This window comes from Haliotis rufescens, unplaced genomic scaffold (assembly GCF_023055435.1).
Source record: "Haliotis rufescens isolate VD_foot unplaced genomic scaffold, xgHalRufe1.0.p SCAF_4, whole genome shotgun sequence".
NCBI lineage: Eukaryota > Metazoa > Mollusca > Gastropoda > Lepetellida > Haliotidae > Haliotis > Haliotis rufescens.
In genome coordinates this window covers 24,434,265-24,451,131 of record NW_025964112.1, presented here as the reverse complement: position 1 = coordinate 24,451,131, position 16,867 = coordinate 24,434,265, and the positions used below count along the sequence as shown (strand labels likewise).

At 42.0% G+C, this 16,867-nt stretch overlaps 1 protein-coding gene across 6 annotated transcripts in view; it reads right to left on the bottom strand.

The window, feature by feature from the left end:
- Window positions 1-16,759, bottom strand: part of LOC124123561 (armadillo repeat-containing protein 8-like) — a 45,179-nt gene extending 28,420 nt beyond the window's left edge. For all 6 annotated transcript variants that reach the window (XM_046486753.2, XM_046486756.2, XM_046486754.2 and 3 more), the window contains exons 1-7: window positions 16,648-16,759; window positions 11,412-11,485; window positions 10,995-11,066; window positions 10,372-10,514; window positions 9,971-10,068; window positions 8,167-8,259; window positions 7,737-7,817 (exon numbers count right to left, since the gene is read on the bottom strand). In XM_046486753.2, the coding sequence (XP_046342709.1) occupies window positions 7,737-7,817; window positions 8,167-8,259; window positions 9,971-10,068; window positions 10,372-10,514; window positions 10,995-11,066; window positions 11,412-11,485; window positions 16,648-16,665 (579 nt within the window). In that variant the 5' untranslated portion in view covers window positions 16,666-16,759. The remainder of the gene's footprint in view (window positions 1-7,736; window positions 7,818-8,166; window positions 8,260-9,970; window positions 10,069-10,371; window positions 10,515-10,994; window positions 11,067-11,411; window positions 11,486-16,647) is intronic.
- Window positions 16,760-16,867: the final 108 nt, after the last annotated feature.

Genomic DNA, 16,867 nt, shown 5'->3' with positions numbered 1-16,867 from the left:
GATCTCCTGCTGGGACCATAGTCCAGAGGCAGTGTGATCGTTTAGAACGAATCCCCAGCCGTAGAGTGACGCGTCTGTTTGAACTGTGAGAGACGGAACGGGAGTGTCGAGGGGGAGCCCCCGGGACAGATTCCTGACCTCGGTCCACCACTCAAGGAGTGCATTGAGCCATTGCGGAGTCTCGAGAACAGTTCACCCAAAGTCGACGGAGCGCTTGTTGAATGGGTCTCATTCTCAAGCGCGCCCGCCAAACCACATCCACTGTCGCCGCCATGGTGCCCAGTAACTGGAGCCATGTACGAGCAGTGTGACTTGCGGACAGAAGGAACTGGGAAGTAACACTTCTGACCTTGGTAATGCGATCTTGTGACAGATATACAAGTCCGCTCACCGTGTTGAAATTCGCCCCTAGGAAGACTAGATTCTGAGTAAGGCTAGGATCTGACTTCTTGAGATTGACTATCCAACCTAGAGTGATCAGAATGTCTATCATGTAGCTATCTGACTCACGGATTGTGATAGAGCTCTTAGTAACCAGTCGTCGAGGTACGGATGGCAGAACCGACCTTTTGACCTGGCCACTTGGGCGGGAATCAACATCAGCTTGGTGAACACCCTCGGGGCCGTGGAGATCCTGAATGGTAGAACCCTGAACTGATAACACCTCCCGTCGAAAGAAAACCTCAGGTATTTCTTGAACTCGGGGTGTATGGGTACGTGGAGATAGGCGTCTTTTAGGTCTATTGACGTTAGCCATTGTCCTGTCTCGACAGCTGAGATCACCGAGCGCAGTGTCTCCATCCTGAAGGACGGTACCTCTATAAGTTTGTTCAGCCTTCTCAGATTGAGAATAGGCCTGAACCCTCCGTCTTTTTTGGTGACTAGGAAATATGTCAAGTAGAAGCCCTCACTTTCCTGTCCCACGGGAACCGATTCGATTGCAGCCTTCATAAGAAGTGCGTCTACCTCGGCACGGAGGAATTCCGCCTTCTCTCGGGTAGCAGGCACCGGAGTGTGCTTTATCCCGGAGAAGGGGGGCGGATGATGTTTCCACCGAGGCAAATGGCGTTAGAGTGGACAGGGTCCAGGGATTGGATGTGACTGTCTCCCATTCCTTCAGGAATAGAGCCAGTCGGCCGCCTACGGGGGCTTGAGGCAGTGGACCCCGGCTGTCGGCAGTTCGATAACATGCGACCGTGGGTCCGCCCGGGGCACTTCGGGTGCTAATGGGGGTTCCCGGCCCCGAGAAAAGGCTGCTGGCCTCGACCAGCTGCCTTGCCCCGGCCTCTGCCTCTCTTGCTCCTCCCGGCGCCCTTACCTGAAGGAAGCGGCTGCTTCCAAGCAGGTGCAGGCTTCTGACCCGGCGCGTCAGCGTAGGAGGAGTCAAGTGGAGAGGTCCGCTTACGCGGTTTAACGCATGGTACCTCCAACAAGGCCTTAGAATCCTTGATGGAGGCATACAACTGTGCGGCCTCTCGACCACCTGCTGAGCCCCAGGGAAGAGGGTGGCACCCATCTTATATGGCAAAGCAAGTAGATCCTGGCGTGTGGAAGCCGAGTATTTGGATACCGACATCCACAGCCTGCGCATGCCCATGACTGCGCACATCATCTGCGAGGCACAGCTTTGAATAGCGTCCCTGCAAGATGACTATGGACCTCCGTAAGTTGCGCGGCCAACTCCGAAGAGTCGGCCGGACCCTCTCCCGCTAACTCCCTCTGTATGGCCGACAGATATGCGGAGTGTACGGACACACAGAGCTGCTGACATGCGTTACGATATTGCTCCTCGAAGCAAACGTAAGCAGCCTTCAGCTCCGTACCGCACGCGGGAAAGGGTGGCAACCGCCGGCCAAGCTTGACCTTAGCCAAGTTGGGGGTCGAAGACCCCCCAAGGGTAACAGAGGTGCATTCGTCCACCACCGGTACCTCAAAGTCACCATCCTCTGCTAACAGGTACCGCTTAATAAGTTCGGGCAGGTCGAACTTCCTGGGGGCACCCAACAACAGAGGGTTGATGACTTCATGCACCTGTGAGGACAGAATACGGAGCCGCACCTGGGGCGCCTTGCTCGGAGCAAAAACGTCCCCCAGAAGCGGAACTCAGTCGGATCCGACTGGAGCATGGGCGCAGCCACCTGAGGCAGTACCTGGACAATCTTGTCCCATACATGCCTCAACAAGGGTGAAGGAAAATGTTCCCGAGGTCTCCGAGTCGTCTCCCCCTCCTCCATCCACTCCTCCTCTCTCGATTCCGAGCCGAAATTAATCGACTCTTCCCCGAGGGAAGAGGCAGACGAAGTCGGAAGGGGACACCCGAAGGCCTGGGCCTTCGCATCCCCAGGCTGCACCCGGCCCGAAGCCGAGTCCCGGTCCCGAGGTGCCGGGGGTTCAAGGGAACCCACCTGGCTCTGGGCTAGGAATCCGCGAGAGGAAGCCTCGGCCTCGGAAGAGGCATCTGGCTCCGCTAGGGAGAACTGTGCGTCAGTAGTGAACGGGCCAGCGCCCGCCACCCCTCCGCTGTGGAGCGACTTCGAGCCGGCGCCGAAGCCCGGTCTGAGATCGTCCCCGAGACCAAGTGGCCTGCCTCGGCCGACGCCGGGCAAATCACGAGGTCTCGAAGCCGCGTCCGGCGCCGACAACGGGGAAGGCTCGGTCCACATCTCCTCTTGGAGCTGAGACTTTACCTCCTCCATCATCGAGGCCATCTGCGACCTCAACAAGGCAAAGATGTCTGCCAAAGACGGTGCAGGAGAGGGTGCAGTGATTGTTACGGGGACCCTGGAGCCTTCTCCCCTGGCCCCCAGGAAGTGAGCGGAGGAGACAGTCTCTGCTGCCTTTTTACCCTTTCTTGATTTTTTAGAGTCTCTTTTTCTGAGCCAATACAGATCAATACAATACAGTACAATATCCCATCGTCATGCCCGTCTTCCGCCAAACACTTGAGGCAAGTATCATGCCTGTCTTGGGGGGGAATGGATGCCGAACACCCCGTACACAGTTTGAAGGTCTGTAAAAAAGACCATAATTTCTGAGTTGGGCGGGAAGGGTTTATAAAGTGTATCAGTGCGATTGAAAGATCGGAAAGATACGTGTATAAATTGTGAAACTAGAAGCAAAGGCGTAATTAAGAATGCGATTGGTAACGCGATACTAATAGCCAATGTCGTAGTATAATTATAACACCAAAGTGGGCGTGTTACGCGCGAATGTGTAAAAAAACCATAAAAAAAAGGTAAGTGTAATTTAAATATAATTAACACACCACCTTAGGTTTATTAAAGGAAAAGATTGTAGGCCAAAGCCCGATGATATAACATTAAAAACCCAAGCCGTTTTTAATGGCCCTGGTGTTACATGTATCATATGTGGCACTACAATATGGACGCCACGACGGCCTTTGTTTCAAAGGTATCGTATACGTGTCGCATAATTACAACTTTATAACTTTACAATGCGAGGTATTACGCCTTTGCATGAAAGAAATGTACCATACATACAGTTTGGTCTGCCATGGTTCTTGTACGAACAATTATCTTGTACTTTTTTTGTCTTGAAAAAAACAGGCACGTCTGTCTTTGTCAGATGACATAAGGAAAGTGATTTGGGTGAGAGTTGCTTCCCTTGGCGTGACGCGCCGTGGAGGGTGAGGCACCATAAGGGTGGACGTATATCATACAAAAACGAAGTTTTTTGTGTGGTAACATTTTTTATTAAGGAAAATGGTTACAACTTTGTCATGTAGATTTTCTTGAGCCAGGAAAATTGCAATAAGTGCCCTAAGGAGGATTTAATCTGAAAGAGAATGAGGATGCCCAGAGGGGCTCGAAGGGTGATACTTGCAAACCTCGAAGTACAACGTTAAAATTTCAAGCAGGTGGGCGGAACTTGGTCTTCTGATCCTCAAACATGAATGAGCGTAGTAGGGCCTGTAGTTCCGGGACCTTAGTCATCTTTCGACTTTCAGATTTACGATTTATAGTGCAACGAAATACATAGTAATGGTGCTACCTTTCAAGTGTCTATGGGTACGCAGATGTAGGAGGTATTCGGCTAGGAATTGTGGTGAAACACTGGTAGGGCCATGATATTTTGCCCTTCCAAAAATCTCAAATGATCCCCATTTGTCATCATATAGTCCTCTGGTAGAGGGACGATGAGCATAAGCTATAGCTTTTGATGTCCGCGCCGTATAGCCCTTCGCAATTAATATCTCTTTAAGATGAATCAAGCATGCAGACAAAACCTGTCTGACGTTGGGTGAGGCAGTTTGCTGTGAGGGTGGATGAGTAGGTTGGACCACTGTGGGAGGGGTAGTGGATCGTCTTCTGCTCGACAAACCACCCTCTTGCCAGCCACCAGCAAGAGCAAGATTCCTTGTCTCCTTGATCTTTTGCATCACCTTGGAAAGTAGAACTGGTGGCGGAAAAGCGTATGCTTTTAGCCCTTCCCAAGAGATGCTAAACGCGTCCTCCCCCAAGCTAGCAGATCCAGTAATAAGGAGACATATGTCATGAGTTAGTTGTTTTGACACGTAGCAAACAGGTAGATGTTTGGTTGCCCGAACTTCTGAAGCAGTAACTGGAATGCTTCTGTGTGAAGTTTCCACTTGGTGGGAGCCACCCTGTCTGGACGCGATAACGCTTCAGCCAGTATGTTTCAACATGTGCTAAACTATGAACTGAAGTTCCAGATGATCCACTAGATGGAAAAACCTGAATGTCTGTTGAAGCAGGGAGTGGGAGTGCGTTGTTCCCTGATTGCGCAGGCACCACACCACAGTGCTGTTATCTGTGGATATTGCAAGTTAGGCGGAGAGTAGCTGATTCTTCCAATGGGATATGACCAGAATTAATGCTTCCAACTCCAAGTTGTTTATGTGCCACTTTCGATGGGCGCTGGACCATAGCCCTGAGGCTGTTTGGCCTTGCAGTTGAGTACACCACCACTGAAGGGACCTGGGAGGCGTCTACAACAGGTGTAGACTCGGGGATAACCCGGATAAAGAGACTCCTAAGAAAATCGACTCTACCATTCACCAATTGAGGTAAGGCCTTAGGTGAGCCGGCAGAGTGATGGCTTTGAGTGGATCCTGACGCCTGATGTAAGGGTTCAGGAATTGTTGAATTGGATGCAGTTGTAAGTGGCCTCTGCTGGTTAAGTCCTGTGACAAGGTGAGTAACCCTAGTAACACATTTGCCATTGGTGAAGCGTGTGTGACTGGTGACAAGAGGCGTAAGATTTTGTGCCATCTGTCCCTCGGTACTGATAGGAGATCCTGGTCTGTCTGGAACAGGCCTCCGATGAACTGGAGCCAATAGGATGGAGTTAACTCCAACTTCGCCTCTCTGATTATCCGTCCCAGTTGATAGAGTAGCCGTCTGGTGAAGCCCTGGTGGTGTACTAATGTCTGCATGTGTTGATGACACAGGAGACAGTGGTCTATATACGACTCGAACCAAATGTTCCTCAGGTGTAGATACGCTGTTACTGGCTTCATTACTCGTGTAAATAGCCACTGGGCCACTGAAATGCCAAATGGTAGCACTGTCCATTGGTAGTGAACCCCATTGAACTGGAACCATTGAATCTGGTATCCTGAACCTTAAGAGTGGTTGGCCTTGTAGAGCCTGTCATCCTCTGTATGTCCTCATCCAAAATATGAGCCTGGTCTGCTACTGCAAATGCATGGATAGTTTCCTAAACTTGACTGGCTTAAATGTGCTAAGCCGAGGTGTGTATTCCATTCTTGCAAGGAATCGCCATCTTCGCCATTTGAACAGTTTGACGAATCAGAACCGCATTGACGTATTCGCCTAGACGGCAATCAGCTTCTGCTCCAGTGCGTAGCAATACCTCTGAAAGAGGGCTTGGATGATCCACCTGGTGATAGGGAGTCATGCGTCGATGTCCATGTACGCACAGGCATACTAGCTCTGCCCAGAGATGAATGTGCTGTACTATGACGCACAATAGGTGTACTGTAAATGTTAGGTGCCGGGGCAGGCGCTTAGCCCTGTGCCATGATTGTACCTGATGCAGGCATCTGATACATAGGCATAGGCATGGGCACAGGATACAGGTGTGCCATAGACTGCTGCCACGTGGACTGCATGAAGTTTTGCATCCAATTAGTGTTCTGGAACGGTGTTGACACCCGAATGGCGGACAACAACAAACAAGTGGTGGGAAAAAAGACAGAGTCTTTTTACACCTAAATAATTCACATAAAACTACACAACATGGTGAAAGTAATATGAAATGAATACATCACCCATTGCAAATCAATTTTTAGAATCATAGCCGAAAACTGAAGGTCTCAATTAATCCAATTAGAAGAGCTCGGCTGGGACACATCCTTGCTGTAGCGTGACAGGCAATGATGTGAAGAAGGTGAACTTAGGTGTCACCATGGTCACATGACAGTGGCGGTGGTCCGTATAAAAGTGGGACTTTAAAACAACAACATCTTTATTTCTTCACCCAAGACCATCGCCTTTGCGCTGTCTTCTTGTTGTCATAAAGTAAGCAATGAATGCATTAAGGAGTAATGCCGGATAAGTAAAACATATAAAACAAGAGTCATCCGAAGATGACATATCACCCCAACGTGGCATGTCGGTAAACTGTGTGTTCCTTCAAATGTATTTAGATTGGCAAGGAAATCTTTTTCCTTGATGCCAAAACCAGAAATATAATGAAGGTTATTAAATATTGGTTCATGTAGCTCACTTTCTGATGATCTCATGAAATTGTAATAACAATAACTTCGCAGATTCGCATATGAATAGCTCTGTAGTAGCCTCATGACACAAAGGCATACTAGGTTATGTAGCTCACATCATATATAGTATATGATATCGGTAAATAGTACACCTTAGAATTATATGTCAGGGGCTACAAATTAAAAAGATTAAAATCTATAAATAACAAACTGCACTACTAGTGAACATGATTGATATGTGCATAAAGTTTGGTGAATCTCTGTCACATGGTGTAGAAGATATGTCCCATCAATTTTCAATTTAAATTGAAAAAAGAAAAAAAAAAAAAGATCTGTTAATAGCAAAGGCACCACTACATAACCTGCTTGATAGGTGTAAAAACTTTTGAGAAGCTAAGTTGTATGGTTCAGGAGATATGGTCCGGACAAGAGCACTACCCTCAAATTTCCAAAGTTCATCATATTTCCATGGAAACGACAAAAATATAAAATTCTAAAAATCTCTAAATAGCAAAAGGCACTTCTACTGAGCCTGATTGTTAAGTGGACCAAGTTTGGGGAAGCTAGGTTGTACGGTTTAGAAAATATGCTCTGGACAAGAGCACTACCCTCAAATTTCCTAAGTTCATCATATTTCCATGGAAACGACAAAAATATAAAATTCTAAAAATCTCTAAATAGCAAAAGGCACTTCTACTGAGCCTGATTGTTAAGTGTACCAAGTTTTGGGAAGCTAGGTTGTACGGTTTAGGAAATATGCTCTGGACAAGAGCAGTACCCTCAAATTTCCTAAGTTCATCATATTTTCATTGAAACGACAACAAAAAATTCTTAAAATCTCTAAATAGCAAAAGGCACTACTACACGGACAGACGGACAGACGGACGGACGGACGGACGGACGGACGGACGGACATACTGATGGCTATATCCCCCGTCATTATATGTCGGGGGGATAAAAATAGAGAGACAATACAAAGAGTACACGCCTAGTGCAAGGTGGGAAGTCCTACCTTGTATATGTCAGAGCCAAGGAGAGGGGCCAGGGCTGCTATAGCTCCATTCTTACACAGCATGTCTTGATGGTCTGGTGTCTGATAAAACAAGTGGCACAACAACAGTCTTGGAGGTAAGTATGTCTGGCATGCGATGAGGACTTATAGTTTACACTAAGTCATACTTTAGGAATCAAGGCCGTACTTAGTTCTGTTGATAAATACAGCCCCAATACTTCAAGTACTATTCAGGGGAAAGGTACAGTTCATCACTTACTGTGGTGGCCTAGCTTCATAATGAAGTGGGAGAGTATGGATAGGTGTGCACTCCCATGGGTGGGGACATTGGCAGGAACATTAGTATTATGAAGATCTAAGTTCATGTAATACAATGCATCATACACTAATGTATTCAAAATTTATCAAAGCCCCAACAAAAGATGATTACCTTGCAGCAGTTAGCAAAGATGGTGGTGATGCACTCCTGTGTACAGACGGACTTGGAAATGATGTTGATGAGGTGGGGAATGATGGTGGCATCCTGAGGAAGAAACCACACACTAGGTCAACATTTCATATGGTTTACCACACACTAGATTACAGAAACCAGACACTAGATCAACACTCCATACCAGACACTAGGTCAACATTACATTCCAGACACTAGATCAACACTCCATACCAGACACTAGATCAACACTACATCCAAGACTCTAGGTTAACACTCCATACCAGACACTAGGTCAACACTACATACCAGACACTAGGTCAACACTACATACCAGACACTTCATACCAGACACTACAGGTCAACACTTCATACCAGACAGTACAGGTCAACACTTCATACCAGACACTAGATCAACACTTCATACCAGACACTAGATCAACACGACATACGAGACTCTAGGTTAACACTCCATACCAGACACTTCATACCAGACACTACAGGTCAACACTTCATACCAGACAGTACAGGTCAACACTTCATACCAGACACTAGATCAACACGACATACCAGACACTAGATCAACCCGACATACGAGACACTAGGTCAACACTACATACCAGACACTAGATCAAAACTACATCCAAGACTCTAGGTTAACACTCCATACCAGACACTAGATCAACACTACATCCAAGACTCTAGGTTAACACTCAATACCAGACACTAGGTCAACACTACATACCAGACACTAGGTTATCACTACATACCAGACACTAGGTCATCACTACATACCAGACACTAGATCAACACGACATACGAGACTCTAGGTTAACACTCCATACCAGACACTAGATCAACACTACATCCAAGACTCTAGGTTAACACTCCATACCAGACACTAGATCAACACTACATCCAAGACTCTAGGTTAACACTCCATACCAGACACTAGGTCAACACTACATCCAAGACTCTAGGTGAACACTCCATACCAGACACTAGATCAACACTACATCCAAGACTCTAGGTTAACACTCCATACCAGACACTAGATCAACACTACATCCAAGACTCTATGTTAACACTCCATACCAGATACTAGGTCAACACTACATCCAAGACTCTAGGTGAACACTCCATACCAGACACTAGGTCAACACTACATACCAGACACTAGGTTAACACTCCATACCAGACACTAGGTCAAAGTTACATCCAAGACTCTAGGTTAACACTCCATACCAGACACTAGGTCAACACTACATACCAGACACTAGGTCATCACTACATACCAGACACTTCATACCAGACACTACAGGTCAACACTTCATACCAGACAGTACAGGTCAACACTTCATACCAGACACTAGATCAACACTACATACCAGACACTAGATCAACACTACATACCAGACACTAGGTCAACACTTCATACCAGACACTACAGATCACCACTACGTACCAGACACTAGATCAACAGTACATACATACCAGACACTACAGATCAACACTACATAACAGACACTAGATCAGCACTACAGACCTGACACTAGATCAAGATATTACACCATGCAATGTACCAGACGATAGGTCAACACAAAACAGCATGTGTTTATGAATAACTTGTTTTACCTCCTGCGGAAATACACTGAAAGGATACACTAGAACATCAGATCATACTGGCTACTTAACACTGATCCTAAACTTAGAACAAAGTTTAGTCACTAATAGCTATATTAATGGCATGTTGTTTTGAAAAACATGAGCGTTACAATGAATGATTTTGTTTGTTTCCACATACCTGGTAGACTAGCTCTATGGCGGCTTTATTGCACAGGAAGATTGTTCTCAAGCATCTAAGACAAGCCTCAACATACTTCAGATTTTGGTTGGACAAACCTATAACAAACAAAGCCAGCTGAAGCAAGTGGTAAACTCAAACATATGAAGTTTGATGTGTAACCATGGTTACACTGGGTTACACACACACACTAGTACGCTAGTCCAAGATGAGTGAGAATCAGATATCAGTAATGAGCTGTGGACTAGTGGATAAAACTCATATCTGTCCCTGGTAACAATTTACTTTCACAGAACTGACCAGACTTCTGATGGTAATATACAATGGCTGTCAAGTCAGTCTAGATATTAACATGACATTGTGACAGACATGATAGAACATTATTGTATTCCTGCTACAACCTTTCAACAAGACAGAGACGCAGCCTGCCTCCACCAAAGCTGAGATGTTCTCATCAGTGCCCTTCGCTAAACTCCCCAGCACTACTGCACACTCTGTACGGAGCTCAATTGGAGATGCTTCATTGATCATCCATTGCAGCAGTCTGCCACAGAAAAACATTTATAATCATAGTACATGTACCAATAATTTTAAAATAGGACATATGGCAATAAGAATATTTACTAAAATAGCATATGTGGCATTAAGAATATTTACTAAAATAGCATATGTGGCAATAAGAATATTTACTAAAATAGCATATGTGGCATTAAGAATATTTACTAAAATAGCACTTGTGGCAATAAGAATATTTACTAAAATAGCATATGTGGCAATAAGAATATTTACTAAAATAGCACATGTGGCAATAAGAATATTTACTAAAATAGCACATGTGGCAATAAGAATATTTACTAAAATAGCATATGTGGCAATAAGAATATTTACTAAAATAGCACATGTGGCAATAAGAATATTTACTAAAATAGCACATGTGGCAATAAGAATATTTACTAAAATAGCATATGTGGCAATAAGAATAAAACACACAAAGGTTCCCCAGCTTCCACTGTTTCCCACTCACCTTGGTATGACTCCATGTCCAATGACATTTGATTTCTGTTTGTTGTTACCAATTACGAGATTCTTGACATTGCTGATAACATTTGGATATATTATACATTACATGTTATACATATTATATTATTTTGTTTATTAATTTATGGCTTATATCAAGTATTGCAATAATTACAACATGTATTTGTCTTGTTTTATGTACAAAGTCTTGTTTTACATAAAGAATATGTTATTGTAGTATAGTATATATATATATATATTCCCTATGGTAGAAAACCTTCTTAATAACATGATTAAAAGGATCATATGATTTGATTTTATATTTTGTCATTTCCTGTGATACGAATTATTAAACGCGAAATATAACTGTTACAATAATACTGGTAATCTCCGACAGTGAAGGAAGGCAGTGGAGCACACATACTTCACAGCATCCGTCCATCGATCATGTTCTTCCGAGAATATTATCTCCATTGAACTTTTACTTCCATCCACTTCCTGAAAAATCACAAGATATTAGAAATGATTAATAATGCTTAAATACACTGGAACAATAATAGTTTATCCTTACTTTCCTTCAGTGCATTCTAAACAATACTGTAGAGCCAGTGTTTCTGGTGGGATTAATATCTTCCAGTCAGACGGACAGACTTCACAAGCAAATACTGGACATGACGTTTCCCGTCAGTTTCACATATATTTAACAACAATTGTTTTTTACCTTTATTATCAAACTGAGGTCAGCTTTTGTCTGCTGTTAGATGGCACCATTATCTTGAATCATGTCACATACGAGATAATGTGGGCATAGTATGATCACAGTGTATTTGACCTATCCTAAATGATGAGGTAATAGTGCTTGGCGAGACCACCCTGATGACATTGAAGCCATAAATGACTATACTTTATCTGTCTCGTCAATATCTATTCAAGACCAGAAATCACTGCATGGTATTTCATTTTCACAATACATATTTTTGGTGAACCATTATATACACTTATGTCTAACTGAAAGAATGTATACTTCAGTTGTCTGTTGTCGCTTACAAGAGAACATTTCTACACCATTTTTCTACTTGACAAGGACTGCCCTTACATTTACCAGTCAAGCCATATCAATACCAGAAAATGGAAACACTGATTATTAAGTCATTCCTCCTTATTGGTTCTGTTATCTTTCATTGTTTTTACATTTATTATGTCTGTTTTTCTGTATGAAATTAGACCACCTAGTGGATACAGCATCTGCCTGGATAATGGAAGGTTGGTTGACAAGATAAAGACTGGTTGGTTCAGAGTCATTATAATGTGTCTGAGTGGGTTATCCATGTTAAACCGTGGCATGGTATCTCAGTGGGCTGGCACTATAAAACAAAACTACCATAAGTGGAGACTAGTACAAGCAGACATACACACATGCATGTTGCTATATGAATTCAATAATCCTAAACCCTATTTCACCTGTATGAATTTAATACATTTTTAGAATGTGCTTAGTGACCAGGGTCAAATATAACTATTTTCTTTAAAAACTCATATTTTTTATTTTTTATTAAACTAAAATATTTTTTCTTTTGATTTATTTTTCATGTTGTTTTTCTTCTTGTTCTAATTTTCAGGGGAATCTATCATCCCTGCCCACACTATCCTGATGTTCAATCATGTTCAATTTCAGTCTGCCACACAAAACCTGAATAAACAGTTATGCAGGTGTTGATAAACCAACATGGTGCAATTAACATGATTAAGTAATTAATTAATTTCCAATGGTCAAATACTTAGGTTGTATATATTTGTCTAGACACAACACATTCTTGTTATTTGTGGATATACCAAGCACAAAGATAAATTGGTGCCTTGATATGTAACAAGATCAAATCTTGTATATTCCCTCACAATCCTGATGTGTGATATCCTTTAATAGTTCATTCTATTACATGTATGGTTGGAAGCAGGATCTCTATTACATGTATGGTTGGAAGCAAGATCTCTATTACATGTAGGGTTGGAAGCAAGATCTCTATTACATGTAGGGTTGGAAGCAAGATCTCTATTACATGAAGGGTTGGAAGCAAGATCTCTATTACATGTAGGGTTGGACGCAAGATCTCTATTACATGTAGGGTTGGAAGCAAGATCTCTATTACATGTAGGGTTGGACGCAAGATCTCTATTACATGTATGGTTGGAAGCAAGATCTCTATTACATGTATGGTTGAACACAAGATCTCTATTACATGTAGGGTTGGTTGCAAGATCTCTATTACATGTAGGGTTGGACACAAGATCTCTATTACATACAGGGTTGGATGCAAGATCTCTATTACATGTAGGGTTGGACGCAAGATCTCTATTACATGTAGGGTTGGTTGCAAGATCTCTATTACATGTAGGGTTGGACACAAGATCTCTATTACATACAGGGTTGGATGCAAGATCTCTATTACATGTAGGGTTGGACGCAAGATCTCTATTACATGTAGGCTTGGAAGCAAGATCTTTATTACATGTAGGGTTGGATGCAAGATCTCTATTACATGTAGGGTTGGACGCAAGATCTCTATTACATGTAGGGTTGGACGCAAGATCTCTATTACATGTAGGGTTGGACGCAAGATCTCTATTACATGTAGGCTTGGAAGCAAGATCTCTATTACATGTAGGGTTGCATAGTGAGGTTTCACCTATTTCATATTAATTAGTGTTATACAGTGGCTCCAGTAAAACAGAAATCTCTCGTTGACATTTTCTCAGTAATCGTTCGCCAAATAGACTAAACAAAACATATTCAGGAGTACTGGACTTAAAGGGGCACTAATCTCTGGCTTCTTCTCGGCTGTCTAACACTGCCTGCCAGGGCTCACTAGCTGCCGTTATTCGATTTGCTAGCTAACGCAACTGAGCATGACAAGAGACTGGGCTGCCGTCTGCAAGTCCAGCTAAACTTGGAGGCAATACTTGTTTAACACATTTTTTAATACTGATTGGTTACCCGTGGTCTATGAAGATTTCGACAAAGGCGCATGTAAATTAATTTCATTAGCCTAAACAAACAGATAAAAAGAACGATGGAAGGTCATCGAATGTCGTTATTTGGAAATACCCAAATATAGGGTTATAGGTTATAGTTTAGTAATATAAAAAAAGTATCCCTGCAGTGAAATCATTTTCGGATTGCGTGGATAATATGATTACTACTCCTTTGTTGTCATCCATGTTTTCTGGTATAACCTACACTTGTGTATTTGTCGCCATTCAATTGATGCTCTGTTAATGAATTTATTACAGGTATAATTAGTGGTAGCACCACTCAGATTACCTGATAAAGGTTCCCATTTGGCATTTCTTGTGTCTGGGTTAATTATTCAATCTAAATCCAGGTTTGAAATGAGGTGAAATGTGTGTTATGTGATATGCACATGGCAGCCCAGCAAGAGATGAATGATCAGTTGATTAACTTTTCTGTAAATTAACGGATCATTCCTAGCCATCAAGGATCAACAGAAAATATGTTGATTGATTAATCACTGTTATCTTGCAGAGTGGATATGTCAAAAGTAAGTGTTTACATGTGTAGGTTTACTAAAGCAGACGGAATGCACTCATATCATGGCGTGAAGTGCCGATGTAAAAAGTACATATAGTCAGACACTCGTTTAACCGATATTCAGCTGTATCTGACACTAATGATGGGAACCGATTAAATCAGTGCTATTTAGACCCATTAATCCGACAGTCTCGCACTCCCACTCCGACACATCTAATTTGCAACGAATTACCGAAATCACTCATTAATCAGTCTCGTTAATCTGACACAGTGATCAGCGTACTCCATGGTAATCTTAATTCTGTTTATCCAACATACTCATTAATCCGACACAATCTTATATGCAACCAACCATGGTAGATTAACAGGACTTGACTGTACTTTGATACGTTGATTGACTGCTCATTGTTATCTAACTCAATGGATTCGTTTAAGAACCGTGGGCATTATGAAAATAGTTCTCACGTGGACCTTCTCACCTGACCTTTGAGACCTGACACCTATGTGAAACAACTGAAACAAACTAAATGATCAGTTGAGAAACGAACACATGTAAGAATATCCTGAAACGCTATATATATTTTAAAATAGTTGATTGTTACAGAGACATGTGATATCGAATAAGTTTCTTTGTACAGCTGCAGACGTATGGGATATTGTTCCTTTATGTGGATATTCACGGATACATTCCTCGAACACCGTAGCTGGCTAAAGTTATATATGTAACTTTGGTAGGTTTGCAATTATGACATTTGCATTTGGTTTTCAGTTATTTGCTGTAGCATTGAACAGAATCATTCTTGTTCCTCTATGTTTTGGTTGGGAATTTCTTCGATGCGCGATAGACATTGTTTTCACATGTCTTTTCCTTTGTAAGCATGTATATGTTACAATCAATGTGTAAAAAGTGATTCACTCAGGCAATTTATAAAATTAACTGCTCTTAATTGTAATAAAGAAGTTGTTCATCCATAAATTCTTATCCTTACTTAATTTATAAAATGTCTAAATATTTCAGTCATTTAACAAATTAACTGAAACATCTGTCCATTTATTTAACAGATTGACTAAAAATGATTAACACGTTCAAAGGGGCTTAAAAACATCACAATAGATTAATTATACTTGGATTAGAAGCCAAACAATATAGAAATGTACTTTTAATCCTAATTTTTTCAGTCACTTGGGGATGATTTCAAAAATAAATTTGTTTGGAATTCATTAACATAATAATAAAGATGGACATATTTTTCAGTCAATTTGTAAAATAACTGCATTTAGGCGTTTAATTTCTTAAGTGAAAATCTTTAACATTTTGACTGTAAGAATATACACACTATAAATTAAGCAATGCTCAATTGAAATATTTACTTTGTGGGGTCAACTGCAGAATTTGGGTCCCCAAGTCAAAATAGTGTAAATGAAAATCGCACAATTACCAAGCAAGTGACTTATCAAAACTTTGTCACCATAACCGATGCTACCCAAAAAGATACCTAAATATCTATATTACATCCAAAACTGTATTTCATTTTGCTGATCAATGTGACTGTACACCCTTGTACTATCAATAAAAGTGACTAATGCACTTTCAAATGGCGCAGTACAGGTTGCGAACTAGTCTAGATTTCTGCTATATCATCCGGGTACTCACAGGGAAAAAACATTAACAAAGGCAACAACCAATCCGGAGGAATTGCTTTAGATCAGTGCCTGTTTAAAAATTTCCATGGCAAAAGCGGAAGCATATCATATGTCATGGGTATCAAATTTTGTGGTAAACATGGAACATTCCTGCTGAATGTTGACTACACAAATACAAATATCATGGAACTTGAAAATGAACATATGGCATATTGTTTTCCGTATAGAATCAGAAATTATTTGGGGCCTTTTATTTTGTAGTTACACAGCCAAAACATCTGAGAAGATCGCGACTTTTCTCAATCAGACATTTTGTGCTGGCCCATAGCATAGACGTCGCTTGGATCAATATAGGCTAGAGCTGCTTCTATTAGTGCTTGTTTCGTGTTTTTCTTTCTAGTAGAAATGGAAATGTGGCAGTCCAGTCCAGTAGTCTGGACCATTTATCGCAATATCAAATCATATCTACCATGTTTGAAGGGATCATGTTCGATGTTCGCTACAATTTGTTTGCTCTGTCTTGATTCTTGTTGATCCTTATCAAAGATCCTATTTATGATTGTCGCAAACAAAAATAAAAGACATATATTGGTTTTCATTATTATATAAACATATCTATTATTTAACACTCTCTGCAGTAAGTTATCAATAATGTCAGAACTTTTCTTTATCATATTTAAAAACGAAAA